Source organism: Mustela erminea, chromosome 9, assembly GCF_009829155.1.
Source record: "Mustela erminea isolate mMusErm1 chromosome 9, mMusErm1.Pri, whole genome shotgun sequence".
Classification (NCBI taxonomy): domain Eukaryota; kingdom Metazoa; phylum Chordata; class Mammalia; order Carnivora; family Mustelidae; genus Mustela; species Mustela erminea.
The window spans coordinates 73917510-73937722 of record NC_045622.1 but is presented as its reverse complement, the minus strand read 5'-3'; the positions used below and the strand labels follow the sequence as shown (position 1 = coordinate 73937722).

Sequence of the window (20213 nt, the reverse complement as noted above, 5' to 3'; positions counted from 1 at the left end):
ATATCCAAGTATACTTGAGTAAAGAGAAATTTTAGGTAGCTTCTGTGAAAAGCAAGCCGAGATAGAAAAACTGCAACAAGGGACCTTAGGCAATTTGAATGCACATCAGTAATGATCACGATAATGAAATATAATGTGTAATTCTGCCGATAATCCTGATGACAGAGAAAAATGAAGGTGCAAACAAGAATCGTTGCTGGCAATCATATCATATGATGCCAGGATCTTATCTACATGTTTATAAGGAGGTCACGCTAAAGACATAGATGGAAAACACAAACACACGAAAACACGAACCTGGCTTAACTGGTCTGTAGCACAGAATTAGGGACATTTGGGAGCCTGGGTGCCTCGGTGGGTTAATAAAGCCTCTGCCTTCGGCTCAGGTCATGATCCCAGGGTCCTGGGATCAAGCCCTGCATCGGGCTCTCTGCTCAGCAAGGAGCCTGCTTCCCCCTCTCTTTATCTGCCTGCCTCTCTGCCTACTTGTGATCTCTGTCTGTCAAATAAATAAAGCAAATACTAAAAAAAAAAAAAAAAAAAAAAAATTAGGGACACTTACTTTGAACAGTTTTATTAGGCAATCAAAAATAAATTGTCATAAAGAATGGTTCTATTGGTGGAGTAAATTTATGGAAAATGAAAGGAGATACTCATGGGCATAAATATTAACTTCTTGTAGAGATTAAACTGACTTTACTCATATTTATTTATTTCAGTTATTTATTTAATACTGGCTAATTTAATATCAGTTTTTTTTTAAGATTTTATTTATTTATTTGACAGACAGAAATTACAAGTAGGCAGAGAGGCAGTCAGAGAGAAGAGAAAGCAGGCTCCCTGCAGAGCAGAGAGCCCGATGTGGGGCTCGATCCCAGGACCCTGGGATCATGACCTGAGCTGAAGGCAGAGGCTTTAACCCACTGAGCCACCCAGGCGCCCCTCAGTTATTTATTTAATATCAGTTATTTACTTAACTGACAAAAATTTTAACAAATGGAAATTCCATTCAATAAAAATGAAAATGTAAAACTAAAGGAAAGCCTAAATCTGGAAATTCATAACTCTAAGAGGCAAGTGATGGCCTATTAAATAATACGCTAATAGCAATGATTTGGCTTTTAAAATTACATCCTTACCTAAGGACATCTTCCAAAATAAAGGCAAAGTACATGAATAGTTGTAGACAAAAAAATAAATCTAGATTAACATGGAATAGTTAGGGGACTACAGGAGAAGAAAACAGATGTACATCTGTGTAACATATGATACCTACATTGCTAATTTAAACATCTGAGTCCAATTTTTATACAGAGTATGTATTTTTTTGTCTTTTCTTGTTGAACTTTTAAAAAAAGAGAAAAAAATGTATGCTATGGCTTAAAATTGTGTCTTTCTAGATTTTTGTATCATTACCACCATATGTTTAAAAAAAAAGGAAAGAGGACTCTATACAATATATTTTAGTTTTAAGATGCTGGTTAATGAAAATGTGCATTTACATTAGATTTAAAATACTCAATGACTGGGGCGCCTAGGTTGCTCAGTGGGTTAAGCCTCTGCCTTCGGCTCAGGTCATGGTCTCAGGGTCCTGGGATTGAGCCCCGCATCTGGCTCTCTGCTCACCAGGAAGCCTGCTTCCCACTCGCTCTCTCTGCCTGCTGCTCTCTGCCTACTTGTGATCTCTCTCTCTCTCTGTGTCAAATAAATAAATAAAATCTTTGAAAAAAAAGTACTCAATGATTTGCCACTTACCCACTATTTCAGCCAAAGCAGAAATATCTGGAAAATGTTGGCTATATCTTAAAAAGCTTATCTGTTCTTCCTGTTTAATTAGCTATTTGGAATTTTCCAACTACTGAGCTCAGAAATCCTGGAAGTACCCAATTTAAAAAAGAACTTATAGGATTTAGAAAGTACTATAAATGATTATTACCAATCCACAAAGTTGACTCAAACATTCTAGCACAAACCTATTTAAAAAACTTAACACAAATTTTATTAGAGAAATAAGGCTATCCAAAGTTGACTGCCTTAGTTGACTGCCATATATTTGACTGTCTAATGCTCCACCTAACTCATTTAACACCATCTGCCAGACTTCAATTCCACTGATACCTATAAGGAAAGGAAGACAGTAAGATAAAGCAAACTCTTAAGTTACACCCTTGTAAAGAGGAATAAGGAAAATTATTAGTTAACACTTCCTGAATACACTGATTTACTTCTCTTAGGGAAGGCCTTCTGAAAGCATCTTGGTTCCAAACAACCGGTTTTCATTCCAGGTTCAGAATTATCTGTATTATACTGCCTTCCTAATAAAGGCAGAGATCATATCTGACCAATCCTCCAAAATGAGAGGTACCCTTTACACCAATTACAGTCTAGAAGACCAGAAACCATAGATCATGAAATAGAGAAAAATGAATGCAGGAAGTTGTTACCTTTTACAGAAAGGGTAAAAGAAAAACGATATGGTAAGTGATCAAGAAGAGACAGAGACAACTGGATACCAGCAGACACCAGGAAGGAACTACTATTCGTAGGCTAGAAAGACAAAAGGAAGAAGCACTGCTACAAGAGTCCAGGGCCAGAGTCACAGAGTCACTGGAATTAATGACAGATTTATCCAGTGGGAATTGGAGTCACAAAAGAAATAGCTTCTGCCAACAATATAACTAGAGGCAAACAGAGCAAAAAAATGTCCTGACTTTTCTCTTTCTTTAAATCCCCCATCAGCGTTTCCCATTGGGTTTCTCAAACCCCATGGAAGATGGCTGTCCCTGAAGCCTAGAAAAAGCAGCCTGCAGAATTAGCCCTCCTTCAGTACAGAAGCAAGTAGGAGAAGAGGGTAAAATGCACCTGAGGACAAATAAGCCCAAGATCAGCACAGCCTTTCAATAAAGTTCATATTGTAAATGTGACGATCTCACAAATTCAGTCAACCCAGTTAATTTTTTGCTATTATACCAACTGGCTCTAAGATTTCAACAGAATATTCGTACTTCTAGATCATCTTTCAGATTTTAAAATGAAAATTCCTAGAACATCAATATCTAGAAGTATAATTCTGCTAGGCAGGTCAAGAACTATGCAACTAGTTATACCCAGATATGCAAAAATGTTCAACTGAGGTGACAGGAAGTTTAGTAAAGTCTGTCTCAGTTTGCTTATATCCTAATTTGGAGTAATTTAAGAGATATATTTTCCAAGAAAAGCAAAATGGTCCCTGGAGAAATGAGGACGTCAGCCAACATTTAGTATACACTATTATAAATTATCCCTGAGTAAATGCCTCAAATGTGCTTTTACAAAGCACCTTTAAAAGATGCTGGATTTTTAATTATATGTAACTAAATTTTAAACCCCTATCTTTTCACCCAATTCATAAAAGAAATCAGAGTGCTAATACAAATTCTTTGGTATAAGATAAATAATGACACTGTGATTAAAAATTATTAAAAGCCAACTCTACCATAAAAAAATCAACATACTCTTTCATGTACAAAAAAGGTACTGCTAACAATGGTGACTGTCACCAGCTCTAGACCGAAATTTACATATATTAAATCTGAACATTTCAAAAGCTCCCTGAAATCCCTCCTATTTTGCTAGAATTACTGCTATGTTATCCAAAATGTACAGATAATATAAAGCAAAATGCATTTTTCCCCCAAAATTTTTGATAAGTTCATTTAGTGAAAATATATGTATCAAATACCTTCCAAATACTTAAGAAATCTTTATTTAGAAATACTGATTTGTCTTCATCAAATAGGCATTATCAACAAGTCAAATTAGTTGTTGAATACCATTAGTTTTACTTCATATACATTTAAAAATAAACATTCCGTACCCTGACTTATGATTTCCAAAGCAAATTCTAAAACTATATAACATATCTTAATTTTATTGTGTGATAAAGGACACTGAGTACATGGCCTGACATTAAGAAAGACAGGACATTCAGTATTACAGCAATACTGGCAACATCATGTTAAGTTTGATCAAATAGTCCTAGTAAGTCCTTACTAGACCTCAAAGACTTTTCAGCAAACATATGTAGTTCCCTACAAATTTAGAAAACAGAAAAACAGTAATTCCTTATTATGCTTTTAAAAGTAAAAAAGTTAATTTATTCTCTTTTTAATAAGATTACAAATAGCCAGTGTCATATCAGAATAAACTACCATAAAAAGATTGTAGCTGTTTTTAAAATAATGTCATTTTTCTGCCATTTATCAAATATAATTAAATGCAGAAAACTACTATCTTATTCATTGCTTTCTTTTTTAAAAACCAATACAAGTAGTTTTTTCTGCAAACACTTACCATCCACTCAGATATAATAACATCCACTTTTTCTACAGGAAGGCAAACTTCTTCAATCTTTCCTTTAATTAGTGTAATAGTATCTTCAAGTTTATTTAGTCTGAAAATTAACATAATGAATTAAATTAGTATGTTAGACTCAAAATTAATCATATTATATAATTTCTTGGTAACTGTTCGGGTTATTTTGTATGTTCTAAGTTTGATTACTCCCTGAGCACTAGAATTAATTTTTGATCCACTGCATAAATGTCCACAAATGTTTTTGATTAATATGGCAATACTCTGAACCAATACTGAAAACTTCAGCCTGAAAAGAAATCTGAATTTTATCAAGAATGTGTGTCAATAAAGTTACTGTTTTGTTTTGTTTTCTTTCCAAAGGGAGGGGTGGAGAGAGACATACAGAGCAGGCAACAAGAGTATATTTTGAAGGCAAGCTGTGTTTCACAGTGGAGAGAGAATTAAAAGCCAGAAACTCTTTATTTGAACTCTTGATCCTTTAGTAATTGTCAGCTAAGTGATCTTCATCAAATTATATCATAATCTTCTGAGACTGTGTGCTCATGTGTAACAGAGAATTGCCCTATCTACTTCACAGTCTATTATGAGGATCAAAGTATCTGTGAAAGCAGCACATACATCCTCAGCACATTATTTCCTCAAAATACTGTACGCTGCACAAAACCTGACTATCTACTACCACCTTAATTTATTTAACCTTGTCCACTGACACTCATTAGGTATTTTTATATGCTTGGTCTAAGACTAGCACGTATTTTTCACCTTCCTTTTAAAATATAAAGTAGACAACAGAGTTGAGATGATTTCAAAAAGTTAAAAGCAAGCTTCTAAGTTTCTATCTAGTTAAATAAATAAACTCTCAATCCTCAGAGGATGTACACCTGAATTACAAAGGACTTTTTCTGCTAACAAAGGAGGATGTCTTTTCCCAACTTCACTGAGGTATCATTTACATAAAATTAAGTACATTCATTTAAAGGGTAAATTTTGTTGACTTTTACAAGAGAGACATTTGAGTGATCAATATCATCATCAATATACAGAACATTTCTACCTCCTTGAATTCATTAGTACTCTTTCCCAGAAAATCCTCCTGTTCACAAGCAAACATTGATTTTCCTTCTTCCATTACATACTAGATTTTTATTTTGTAGTTTCTTATAAATGGAATGATAACAAATGTACGTTTTTGCTTGTGGTTTCTTTCAATAAGCATACTATTTAGATTCATGTATACTTTTGTGTATAGTGCATTCCTTATTGTTGCTTAGTATTCCTGTGTGGATAAAACAATTTTGTTTATCCATACATCCATGGATGGAATTTCTGCCTGCTGCTCCCTCTGACTGCACTCTCTCTTTCGCAAATAAATAAAATCTTAAAAAAAAAAATGTTCATAGGGATAATGGTCTGTAGTTTATTTTCTTGGAATATCTGTTTGACTTTAGTATCATTGTAATAGCCTTTTAAATTATGTTGTGAAGGGTTCTGTCCACCTTTAAGAGTTTAGTATTAATTCTTCATTAAATGTTATAAGAAATTTGCTATTTGAGCTTGCAGTTTAATTTATGGGAAGGATTGTAATTACCAACTCATTTTCTTTTTTCTTCTTCCTCCTTCCTTCCTTCAGATTTTATTTATTTATTTAAGATAGAGAGAGCGAGAGATGAAGCCCAGGCAGGGGGAGAAGGAGAAGGAGGGTCCAGCTGAGCAAAGAGCCTTGATGCAAGGCTTGATCCTAGGACCCTGGGATCATGACCTGAACTGCACGTAGATAGTTAACAGACTGAGACACCCAAGCACCCACCCACTCATTTAATTTATTAGATCTAGGTATATTCAGATTTTCTAGTTCTTCTAGAATCAATTTTGACTTTCATTTTTCAGAGTATTTTTCCATTTTACCTAAATTGTTATTATTTATTGGCATAAAGGTGTTTGTAATATTTCTTCATTATCCTTTGACTATATGATCTGTAGTGATGTTCCCCTCTTCAATCCTAATACTGATAATTTGTATCTCCTTGAAAATTCCAGTTAGAGGTTTATTAATGCTATCTTCTTTAAATATATTTTGTTATCATTAATTTTCTCTATTGTTTTGTTTTGTATTGCATTGACCTCTGATCTTTACTTTCTTTCTTGGTATATTTCACTTTTCTTTCTCTACTATATCTTAAGATGGAACATTAGGATCATGGATTTTAAATACTTCTTCTTTTCTAATATAAGCATTTAAAACTAAATTTCCTCCTGAGTATGGCTTTGGCTGCATCCCACAAATTTTGATACCCTGTACTTTTAATGCAGTTCAAAATATTTTCTATAGTCTTTCTTTTGTTATTTCTTCTTTGAACCATGTGTTATTTAGAAATGTGTTATTTAACTGCCAAATATTTTGGATCTATCAGATATCTGTTATTGATTTATAATTAAATTTTAGTAAACCAAGAAGCTCAGTCTATAAGATTTAAATTTTTTTCAACTTATTGAGACTTCTTTTTATTGTCTTATATATAATCTATTTTGATGAATGTTCTATGTGCACTTAAAAAGAATATCTTTCTGGGGTGCCTGGGTGGCTCAGTGGGTTAGGCCTCTGCCTTCAGCTTGGGTCATGATCTCAGGGTCCTGGGGGATCGAGCCCCGCATCGGGCTCTCTGCACAGTGGGGAGCCTGCTTCTTCCTCTCTCTCTCTCTCTGCCTGCTTCTCTGCCTACTTGTGATCTCTCTCTTAAAAAAAAAAAAAAAAGAATATCATTCTGCTATATTTTTTGATAAAGTGTTATGTAAGTGTCAACTAGATCTTCTATACTTCTATTCATTTTCTATCTACTTGTTCTATCAATTATTGACAGAAAAGTACTGATTATCTCCTGACATGATTATAAACTTGTCTATTTCTCCTTCAATTTGTCAGTTTTTGCTTCATGTATTCTGAAGCCTTTGTTAGATGACTACAGGTTTAGTATTATCACATATTCTTGATTATTTAATCTCTTTATCATTATGAAATACCCTCTGAACGCCTAAAGTTTTATGTTTTGCTTATATATTTATATATTCGTTTCAGCTTTATAAATTATTTATGTCTTCATACCATTATCTTTCCCCATTCTTTTACTTCTAATCTATGGCATTTTTGTATTTAGACTGGATTTTTTTGAAGCTATAAAACAGATGGGTCTTATGTTTATCCAGTCTGACAATCTCGATCTTTTTATGTACTTAATTATGTATTATTTATTTATTTATCTGCCTTTAAAAAAAAAAAATTATGTTCAATTAGCCAACATATAGTTTATTAGTTTCTGATGTAGAGCACTGGGTGTTACACTTAATCTGTCTTTTAATTGAATCTTTAGAACAAGGACTGTAAAATTATGGCCTTCTAGCCTGTGCCCATTTTTGTACGTTCATAGGCTTAGGCGTTGTTAAGAAGGAAGAAGCAAGCAAGAAGGAAGCAGCACAAGTGACACATAAAGTTTAAAATATTTACAATCTGGCCATTTACAAAAAGGTTTGTCAACACTTGCTTTTAGAGCACTACAGAAGCATAGCTAAGACAAAGAATATAGTGAGAAAATCTACAATAGAAAAAAATGAGGTCACAGAAAGAAAAGAAATAAAAGGAACAGGAAAAAAAAAAAACCCTTGAAGAAATAAAGGATGAGGGACACCTGGGTGGCTCAATCCATTAAGTGTCTGCCTTCAGCTCAGATCATGATCCCAGGGTCCTGGGATTAAGTCCTGCATCAGGCTCCTTGCTCAGCAGGGAGCCTGCTTCTCCCTCTGCCTACAATTCCCCCTTGCTTTTATTCTCACACTCTCTTGCTCTCTCTGGTAAATAAATAAATAAAATCTTAAAAAAAAAAAAAAAGGATAAGCATTTTCTTGAACTGGCTAAACGCATTAAGCCGTAGATGAATCCAAAGAATCTTGAACTGGCTAAACGCATTAAGCCGTAGATGAATCCAAAGAATCTAAGACTAATTTCTTTTAAATCTATAAATTACAACTTCAATAATCAAAAACAAAGACAAAATCTCCAACAAAGACAGGTTATCTCCAATAAAAATAAGTTACTCTGACATGTGGCTTCTTAATAGCAACAACAGAGGCCAGAAAGGTAATAGAATGATAATACCAATGAACTAGAGCAGAGGTGTGCAAATTTTTTATTAAATTGCCAAATAATAAATATTTTAGACTCCCAGGCCATATGGTTTCTGCTTGCAACTACTCAAGTGCTATTGTTGGATAAAAGCAGCAATAGACAATATGTAAACAAAAGGGCATGGCTATATCCTAACTTTATTTACAAAACATGTGGCCAGTCCATGGGTGAAGTTTATGGACTTCCATACTAGAGCATTATGACACCAATCCAGAACTGCCACACAGATAAAATATCTCCAAGATAGAAGCAGAATATATTTTTGAACAAACCAATACCATTTTGATTTTGTTTGGCTACAGCCATACGTACACAATGAAAAAAATGTTAAAGAATTTGTTCAGAAAGATGGAAAATGATCTGAGATACTGAAATATGAAGGAATAAGAACAGAGGATGGACTTATGGGTGAATGAATACAAAGGATCATGAACCACAGATTTTACCCAGGGTCAAGCTTTACAATTTCAGAAATACAGGCAATTTAGAGGTCCTAATTAGGGAGAAGTCTGGGACATTAAGGGCAGCTGCTTTGGTCTTTCCTTCTCTCTGTCAGGCATGTATTCTCTCATCCAGTGTAGACACGATTTCTAAGTAAGGAGCTCCTCTCCATGTACCAGATTGTTCCCTACTACATGAGTCTCATGACTACTAATATCTTTGAAATTATTAATGAAGCTTAGTACTGGGTAATATCTCTGGGTAATCAGATTTGTGTGAGTCTACTGGAAAGTAAGTTAGCTCAGTGTGGTGCTAGTAGGAGAACTCTCATACAGATCCATGAATCACAAAGGTTCGGGGCACTTTTAAACCAGGAAAAGGAAGGAACTAAAAAAATAGAAAGATTAATCCTCAGATGGTTACCTAGACATTTCTGGTATGAAATGGGAATACTCGGACTCATAGAAACTGACCATTGGCCTGGCAGGCATCAGTAGGCAGAAGGGAAGACAGTGAAAAGTTCTATTCTCTGGCTGTTATTAGCATGTCTGAGAAATACTAGTCCTTTCAGGGAGGAGAGAGAGGCAGGAGAAAAAAAACCCTGCAAGAACAATTTTTCCTCTCACTGGAAGGCCTCCTTGTGCTTATATGGCTACTTGGGGAGATGGAAGTATCCATTAGGAAAGTAATGAATTTAAGGCTATGGATTATCCCAAAGGTAGGTGGAGGACAAGGTGAGAGGACTCCTGAGTGCGGAGTGTATTGTGAAAGAAACAGGGCATTTCACAAAGACATACTAGAAAAGCCTAGTGAATCATTACTGGCATGGACAATCAGGAGGATACATCACTTATTTTACATACAACAGAGCCGAAAGGATTACTTGAGTTGATGATGGATTCCTATATTACGGTGAACAGGTGCTTCTAGGTGGTACAACAACTAAATGCTCAGTAAGAGTTGGGCTACAGTATATCTACCCCATGAGGGTAACTGCTCTATCCCCTTCCCAAAACACAGATAGCCCTCTAAAGCAGAAGGAATGCTGTGAGTGCAAGTAAAGTTCGACTGGCTTTACAAGTAACAATATAATCGAATGCTACTGACAGAGATGATGATGTGGAATTCAGTGACTCCTCATTCTTGAGCATTTTATGCAACCTTGTAATCAAGATGTAGTTTCTGATTACATTAATTACCAAGAATAGGACTCCATGATATTGCTGACATACAAAAAAGCGGTGGGGGGGGATCAACAAAAGAAGAAAATGGAGTAAACAAAAACCAGCTCATTGAGAAGGACAGTTTAGATGGCTTTGGAAAAACAGTGTGAAAAGAGGAATTAGGTAAGTTCACGACTAAGGAGTTAGTAACAAGCTTTGTAGAGGACGGTTCATATCTTAGTAGATTCATTAGGGTCTTTACAGGCTTATTCTTAGCAGAAATTATTGCAGAAAATGTTAGAAGAAGAAGTTAAAACAGCTGACTTGTGATTCATGTATAACCTTTACTGGGGGTTATTCAACCTGTGGGTAAATTTTCCATTCAAAGTGACTTAATGTCTTTCAATTATCTGGGAAGTTAGAAATTAACAATACACTTGGATATTTTAATTTCCACTGTTTAAGTGCTTCATGTTCCTTACAGAAATACAACTGATTATTTTTAAGTTATGTCAGTCACTATACAGTATATTATTAGTTTTTGATGTAAGGAGGGCATTATTGCATGGAGCACTGGGTGTTATGTGCAAACAATGAATCATGGAACACCACATCAAATACAATTAATTTTTGTATATTAATTTGTATTCAGCATCTTGATTATTTTATTATTGGAATAATTTACTTATCATTTATTTCTGAAGGGCATATTTATAAACATACCATTAGTAAATATGAATAGTTTTCTCTTCTAATTTTCAATTCTCGTAACTTTCTTTTTAATGCCTTGCTGTACTGGGATCTCCTTTACAGAGTTAGACAGAAATAGTGACGGCAGGTATCTCTGTCCTGTTCCTGAACTTAAAGCAAATGCTTTCAATGCCTCATCAAGACATGGGCCTTAGGGCTTATGTTTTTTTGTAGGTACTGTATCTCATGTTAGGACATTCATTTTTAGCTCTAGTTCACTAAGAACTGTAATCCATTGATATACTGCATGGATATGGGATTTTATTAAGCCATTTTTTCTGCATCTAGTGAGATGATCTCAATAGACTGTTCTGGCTGATGTTCTCATACGTAACCAACCTTACATTCCTGGGATAAACTTTACCTTTCAATATATTGCTCAATTAGTTTTCTAATATTTTGATTAAAATTTTTGCATATATGTTCATGAATGAGTAACCTGTAATTTTCTGTTCTACTGCCTTAGTAGAATTTCAGTATAAAGGTTATACTGCCCTCATATATGGGTGCTTGATTCTTGACAAAGATGAATGACACTGCACAGTGGAGAGGAAAGAATGGTCCCTGTAATAAGTGAGACTGGGACAACTAGGTCACTTAAACAGATTACAAAAAAAAAAAAAAAAAGAATAAAACTGGATCACTACTTCATCCCATATACAAAAACAATGCCCAAGAGATCACAGGCCTAAATGTAAAAAACACAACTATCAAGTATTTACAACAGAATATAGGAGAATATCTCAATAAGCTCAAAAATAGCCTTAAACAAGAATGCTGCTCTATGAAAATTGAGAATTCAGTACATCAAAAGACACTATGAAGGGAAAACGCACACAAGAACGAGAGAAGATATCTGCACTATATAAAACCTAGAAACTACTAAAATTTTAAAAATATAAAGATCTCCTACAAATAAAGGAGAAGCTCCAACTCAACAAAAATCTGAGAAAAGATATCAACAGATATTTCACAGAAAAGAAAACTCAAATGGCCAGTAATCACCTAAAAAGGTGCTCAGCCTCATTAATAACCATAGAAATGCAAATTTAAATTGTAATGAGGTGCTCTAAGACCAACTGGAAAAAAATGGAAAAGATGAGACAATACCAACCAGAACCATTATGTATAAAAAGCCTGTAACAGTATTTTTCATAATAGCTCTAATCTGAAAAACCTAAAAAAGTCCGTCAAGAACAGATCAGAAAATTGTGATATAGTCATCAACTGCATTCCTTACAATAATAACCATGAATGAACTCCAGTTACACATACCATGAATGAACACTAAAAAAAAAAATGCTGAGCAAAAGAACCTAGACAAAAAGAATGCATAACATATCAATTTATTTATTTAAAAATCAAGAGTTGAGTAAACTAAACTATCTTAAATGGATGGCGATGTCAGTGGTTAAAGTAGAAAGCAAACAAAGTAGTCATTACTATCAAAGTTAAGATGGTAACTCAAATAGGCAAGGGCAGCATCTGACTGAAAAAGGGCAAAATGGAGGTGGGTGGGTGGTAATGTTCTATTTCTCGTTATTTATGCACATTTAATACATGTTATATTTCATGCAAAAGTTAAGAAAAAGGGATTGTTTATCATATTTGAGTTTTTTTTCAAATAAGTACTTAATAAAATTCTTTCTGATAAAATTGCTGTGGTTGCTTCCTATTTACTGAAATATTTATGTGGTTCTAATAATTACAAACACTTCAAAAGAAACAAAAAGTGAGCTTCCTAAAAGAGCAAAATGTTCCCATTGCCTAGAAATATCATCAGAATGCTAATGCTGAAACAAGATGTGTTCTGTAAAAGGCCATCTGCTCAGGCTGTTTATTGTCTGCTACAAGTCATAATCCTACTTGCATCAGTAATTACTTGTTCAAATATAAATATAGCAGGAAAGATTAAGATTTCAGGCAATACACAGAAAAAAAGACAAAGGCCATAAGTCCCAGTAATTCTGTATGAAACAGCTCAACACAGATATCATTCACAAAGATAACCTCTTTCTTGAGACTGCTCATCTTAATCACCACCTGATTCCCCATTCATGAAAAAAACTATACATTTTGTTGACTTTTCTCAAGTGTCTACTCACTAAACCTTTCTTTGGCATAAAAGCATGCCAAATGAATTTTATCTCTAGAATCACCTGCTCAGAAATTAGCTTTAATCTACAGAAATATGACAATGTAGTAAGAAGAATATTTTAAGTAAGTCTCTTAACTCCAGTGAGTACTCCAGTGAGTATTGAAACCATCTATTTTCTGAGTGAAAATTCTGTTGAGAAATAAGATGGGAAAATATTGGTCATTCTATCATAAAAGTAGCAATTTTATTTCACGATTCGGAATATCAGCATGATTAATTATCTTATACTGGGCATATAGATTTGAAAGACATAGTCCACCCATTTAAGAACATGGTCTAAGGGAGATAGAAGAGTAAGCAGCATAGGGTATCACAGGAGCTTATATAAGAAGCCCTTAAGTGAGGGACATCTGAGTTTAACCAGGAAAAGATAGAGCACCCACAAAGACATGTATGTCTTTGTGTGTAAGGGAGGGTCATCTTTGTATGCACGCATCTGTGTGTGTGTGTGTATAAAAGAGAAATGCAAATCTGAAGAACTATAAATAGCTCGATATGATTAGTGCAAGAAGAACACAGTGACGAAGTTGAGAGGTAGAGGTGATACTGAAGAGTCTAGATTTTATTTAAAGACAGTGAATTGCCATTTCACGATTTTTTAGAACGGGAAGCATAGGATCAAATGCGTAATGTACCTCTGATGTGACATAGATTAAAGACCTGGTCTAGTCCAAAGAAAAACATGGTGTAATAGGGAGTTAAATGCAAGCAGCATAAAGCATCAGAGAAGTTCCTGCAATGAAGACCTGTAGTCAAGTAGGTGGCATTTAAAGTTTGTGACAAAGTAATTATGGAGTTCATCTAGAAGAATATATGAGTGCTAGGGAAGGGCAGGGAGGGAATATCCTGATACAAAAACATATAAGGTTTACGTAATATTATTTTGCTTTCATTTCACTGTGGCACCCAAGCACAGATACTTCTCTTTTGTTCCCTAAGCACACGGAAATGTCAATAAAGCAATGTAAAATACAACAATAAATTGATAAATGTGTAAAGATTTTAGGAGGTGATATCAAAGAAGCAAAGATTCTAATAATTTAGTGGAAGAAAAAACGGAATTAAATTCTATTGGTAAACTTGTCAAGAAGACTCCAGGGCTTGGTGTACACAGCAGAGATTATAGTGCAGGTGGAAGCCATTCTTCACAACACAGAGCCCTGCAGTTAAAAGGTATACAAGGTAGAAGTGACAGACACTGAAAAATCAATGACAGAAAGGGGAGGTCTCCCTCTGCTCCCCTCAGAGACAAATTACATTCCACCTACCTTTACTAAAAAATCTAGTCCTCCATTCATAAATCCAACAAAAAAATAAGGATTCCTTTTTTTTTTTTTTTAAGATTTTATTTATTTATTTGACAGACTGACAGAGAGAGAACACAAGCAGGGGGAGATGTAGAGGGAGGGGGAGATGTAGAGGGAGAGGTAGAAGAAGGCTCCCCCCCACCCAAGGAAGCTTGACGTGGAGTTGGATCCCAGGACACTCGGATCATGACCTAAGCTGAAGGCAGACTGAGCCACCCAGGTGCCCCCCAAAACAAGGATTCTTAACCATTTGAGAACAATGGTAGATGTAAGTACATCCCATGAAAAATAAATACACGACCAGGCAGGTCATTCCAAATGCAGGCCCCTGCCATGGAGTCAGAGTAAGGCGTGTGTATTCCTTGAATACAACGAACTGCCTCCCTCCCAAATTATCATTTGTTTTTACAGGTGTGTAGCTGTGGAATTACGAAAACTGAGAACATTTATTGTTTAAAATTAGCAATAATTCAGCTTCTACTATAATGAAAAAAAAATAATGAAAAGAATCATCTAGATTCAGGCACAGAAAATGGGCTTTCAGGTTTGATGTTGATTTACCTTTGAATGTTTGATGTCCCAGGTCTTAAAAATTTATTAATTTATAAATTCATTCATTAAATAAATATTTAAATTGAATACCTACCATGTGCCACACACATCACCTTTCCTGGTGGCAAAAAAAAAAAAAAAAAAAAAAAAGAGAAAAATCCCTGCCTAAACTTGAGGAACTGAAATTCTGGAAAAACTTGCATTTCTATATATTTCATCTCCTGACCTAAAGCCTTTTTTAAAAAGCCTTACCAAGCGGCACCTGGGTGGCTCAGTGATTAAAGCCTCTGCCTTTGGCTCAGGTCATGATCCTGAGGTCCTGGGGGATCCTGGGATCAAGCCCCGCATGGGGCTCTCTGCTCAGCGGGGAGCCTGCATCCCTTCCTCTCTCTCTGCCTGCCTCTCTGCCTACTTGTGATCTGTCAGATAAATAAATAAAAATCTTTAATAAATAAATAAATAAATAAATAAATAAATAAAAAGCCTTACCAAAATGCTGATAGTGATCTCTCATACTAGGATCACAGAAAATCTTTAGTTTCTTCTTTATCCTCTCTACGTCTTCCCAACACAAAACACATCCTTTCCTTCTACTTTTTTACTTAAAGGGGATGAGAACTGAGTAGGGAAATCAGTCCCACTGCCCTGGAGAGAATGGCTGACAGCTGCTGGAAGCAAAGGCAAAGTACAAATAACCAAACCGGTTACATGTAGCCGTATGAACTTAGGTGAGAAATGTAAGAATTTGAATTCTGGATTCAAGACATGTCAATGATAGATGAGGGATGGATCTGATAAAACAGTAAGGGTTCTCAGTTAACAGGATTCTCCCCAACAGGAATGTTGGCAAAAAAAAGAAGCAAAGGTCAAGTATGAATCCCAGGTTTTCAATTTTTACCCATGAGAAAAGCACCAATGCAGATCTATTCTCTCAGATCTTATCTCTGGAACCATGGCAATAATTCCTGACCGGACTCTACAAAACTCCTGAACACTCACATAGTTGGAGGGTAATGATGCTCTTCTATATGCCCCAAGCCATGGACCAGCCTGACAGCATGTTTAAAGCAAACATGAATATTCCTGATGTGTACGTGGGGTCTGACATGCATTTACACCATGGTGGCGGGGGGGAGGTCACAGAGCAGGCGCCTATATGACCAGCTCTTTTTGAGAACTAAGGACTCTAAGACTCAAGCAAACTTCCTCAGGAAGAGACATCTCACATGTGCCTCTGAGGTTTGCAGCTAGAGAGAAATGTACATTTTGCGTGACTCTTGCAAAGAAAGGATTACTTGGGAGCCTCTACATGACCTCTTTACTGAAGGGTATCTTTTTCTTGCTGTCCCTGAACTATGTCTTTTGCTATGTAATAAATCTTAACTGTGAATACAACTCTATATTGAATGTAAGGAGTTTTCCCAGTGAACCACTGGACTAGAGGGCAGTCATGAGACCTTCAAAACAGGATCACTGAGGGGACAGGAAATTAAGAATTTGGTGGGGTGGGAGAAGAAATGAATTTAGTTTTCTTGTACAGTGTCTCGGTCACCTTCATTACCTTCATTAGAATTCTACGGTTTTTGAGCAGCAAATATGTTTTTTGCCATTTTAACTTCATTAGCAGTTCAAAATTCTCTGCAGCTTTAACTCACTTTTCTGTGTTATTTCCATTAAATTAGGAACAAAATTTGAAGGAACATCCTTACTTCAAGAATTTATCCTGGTATATTTTGTGATCTTGTTCCAAACCTGATATAGGGGTCATCACTATCTTTAAAATCATTATGTTAATTCTTCTCAAAGAACTTTACCAAGCATCTGCCATGAATCAGACACTTTGCTAGGTGTTCAGAATAAAACGATTAAGAAAATATAGCTCCTGTCCGAGAATCCAGAGGACACCTAAATAAACATGACAACAGATCAAATATTCTCTAGGCTTTTCTTAATGTTTCATTTCTAACAGTATTCTAGATACAGGCAATATAAAAGATTGCATCTTGAATGTCATGGTGAGACTGAAAGCATTGCACCGTGGCTGTATGATAGATCAACCTTCTCCTGGAAGCTCCTGTGCAACAACATGCAGAACTCTGAATAATGAGCTATTCCATGGCTGAGTCAATGAGAAGCCAAAGGCAGCCTGAGTTACAGCAAAAATTTTACCAGATGCTACCCCTGCTTCCTGAGGGTGAACACAGTATACAATTGTCTGGCAATTCCATAGCTTTGCTGTCCTTAGGTAAGTTTATGTTTCTAAAATGATCATTCACTGTGGAGTTCAAAGTACAACAGCATGAATAAGAAACAATTTTTCATCCTTCCATATTTCACTTGGAGTTCTATTTGGGCCTGCTAATACAACATCTTTGAAAAACCTATATTCTACTTTATATCATGTCTGCAACCTCAAAACTGCAAGCCTGACCTTCTTCTTAAGCCCAAATATACATTTATGTGTAATATACATTATAAGCCCTAATATACATGTCAGTTTACATTAAAGTCATTATTTCATTCTAAACACATTTCTTTAGAAATATTAGATCTCTTTTTTAAATAAAGGGATACAAATTATTTTATCACATTCTGAATGTAATTCAAGGACTGTACACTAAATATATTTAAAAATAACGAAAAATGCATTTTAAAAGTGTCCCTCTTAGAATTTAAAGTGCTTTTTTTTTTTTTCTTCCCCAAAGACTCCATCTATCTATTTGACAGACAGAGATCACAGATCACAAGCAGGCAGAGAGGCAGGCAGAGAGAGAGAGGGAAGCAGGCTCCCTGCTGAGCAGAGAATCTGATGTGGGCTCGATCCCCTGGGATCATGACTTGAGCCGAAGGCAAAGGCTTCAACTCAACCCACTGAGCCACCCAGGCGCCCCTTTAAGTGCTTTTTTACAGATATCAGCTTACAGAGTTCTATAGAAATTCTACTGTGTACAGATCGCTGATGTAACAGCCTCAGAAGAGCAAAGACTCAGAGCGTGCTAACTGGAAGAATTGTTTTCACTGACTGTGATAATTCTGGAAAGCTCCAATATACAATAATAGACAATTATAAGAGAAGTTGAGAGGGGGCACCTGGGTGGCTCTGTCAGTTGAGCGTCTGACTCTTGGCTTGGCTCAGGTCATGAAATCCAGCCCCATGTCAGGCTCTATGCTCAGCATGCAGTCTGCTTGAAAATCTTTCTCACTATCCCTCTGTCTCTCCCACACACCATGGATGCAGGAGCTCTCTCTCTACAGAAGAAGAAGAAAAAGAATGAGAAAGAGGAGGAGGAAATAATCTTGGGTGGGGGGAGAGAAGTTGGGACTAGATTTCAAGGGAAGAGAGTGAATACAGAATGAAACTGGCCAAAACTTGAAGTTTAATTGTTTAAGAGAGTAGAGACTGAACAATTGGGGGCGGAAAAAAAAAGGCATAAAAGAGAGTCATCATATTTTGAGGGGATAGCTACAATAAATGATACTTTAGAAACATAAACAACAAAATATAAAATATTACTTGTGGCACTGGTGCCAAGCTAAACATACCACTACTACTACTAATTAATAATATTACATTTACTGCTAAAATTTAGTAAGCAGTTACATGTCAGCCATTTTATAAACCACAATGAATAGATTCAATCCTTATAACAATGTAACCACCATCAACCTCACTTTATAAAGGAAGAAACCGGAGATTAAAGAAGTAATTTGATAATTACTATGTAGCTAATTAATCAAAAAGTCAAAACCAGAAATCAAGTCATGTGTTTCCAGATGCTGAGAGAAATATGATAGACTGCCTCCTCATCTGGGAGAACAAATAGCCAGTAAGCTGTGGGAGTATTAACGGTAAACTGTCTCCTGCATACCTTTTTAGGGAGACATTCACAAATAGAAAAATAGAAGTTCTTTTATCCAACAGTGTAAGTTTCAAATTTTCAAATGGAAGACAAGGGAGAGATGCTTATAGAAACTATGGATGTAACTATCTTTTTCACAAAATAAAACAGGCAAAGGACAAAATCTCTTCAGAAACAGTATAATGTTGGTTTAGCCAAAACAAAATTTATCTAAAGCAAAAAGGGCTGATTTTCAAATTCTATGGGTTCTAAGTAAAGCAAATTATTGCATACAACTAACACAAGCCCTGCAAGTAGTTAAACGGAGATACAGCCCAGTAAATCAGCTGTGAGGATGAGGGAGTCAGGCTGCCCGGGATCCAATCCTGGCTCCACTACAAATAAGGAGACTTACTCAATCTCTGCCACAATTTCTTCATCTCTATAATAAGGATAATCATATACTGTAATTATATCTACCTCAAATAAGATTCAACAGAGAGTACTAAGTTAAGGTTAGCAATTTTTATTATTAAAATGAAGTACCTAAAACTGAGTGCTAAGTCATTTCCAATAAATGACCTTATGCAAAATTTCCATACACTGCAGCACTACATTTTATATACAATGAATATGAATATAATCATTGTATATAGATATTTCTAAAAAGTCACTAGGCATTCTATGTGAAACAAAAATAAAACAATATAAAATAAGAGGGCTGTTATTGCCATCCTTTTCCTTTTCTTCCATAAAGGAATTAAAATGAGGGCACTTTGTAGAAACCAAAAGTGAAAATTAACATGTAAATGTACATGGTCTTTTATAAGATTAGAGCTTCAAGTAGAAATATCTTACCATAATCTTCCTACCAACAATGTATTTTTTTTTTTTTTTTTTGACAGACAGAGATCACAGGTAGGCAGAGAGGCAGACAGAGAGAGAGGAGGAAGCAGGCTCCCTGCGGAGCAGAGAGCCCGATGTGGGGCTCGATCCCAGGACCCTGGGATCATGACCTGAGCCGAAGGCAGAGGCTTTAACCCACTGAGCCACCCAGGCACCCCACCAACAATGTATTTTTGATAATTGTTCTAAAACAATCTCTTCTTGAGAACACTGGTTCTCATATTTGTTTGGATGGCAATGCACAAGCAAGTGAGGGTGTTCTTTATGGAAACCCCAAAATGATAATGATGTCCTTACTGGCCATCCTAAGAACTAGGAAAAACTTCACCAGATTACAGAGTTGCCTATATACATGCAACATATATGCCATTTTCTCCAGTATGAAAAGAATAAGCACAAACCCAGAACTATGAAAAATCTAACCAAGTCCAATGTAATTTTTCATTAACATCAATTTGGTACTTGTTAATAATAATAGTAGCTGACTTTTGAGTACCTATTATGGGCCAAGCAACATGCCAAAGAGTTATATGCGTATCTTACTTATAACTTACCTTGCTCATA

General features: G+C 35.6%; 1 protein-coding gene across 3 annotated transcripts in view; it reads right to left on the bottom strand.

Moving 5' to 3' along the window:
* PRMT3 (protein arginine methyltransferase 3) overlaps positions 1-20213 on the bottom strand; it is a 130679-nt gene that overhangs the window by 83445 nt on the left and 27021 nt on the right. For all 3 annotated transcript variants that reach the window (XM_032356360.1, XM_032356359.1, XM_032356361.1), the window contains one exon: positions 4333-4432. In XM_032356360.1, coding sequence (XP_032212251.1) covers positions 4333-4432 — 100 coding nt within the window. The remainder of the gene's footprint in view (positions 1-4332; positions 4433-20213) is intronic.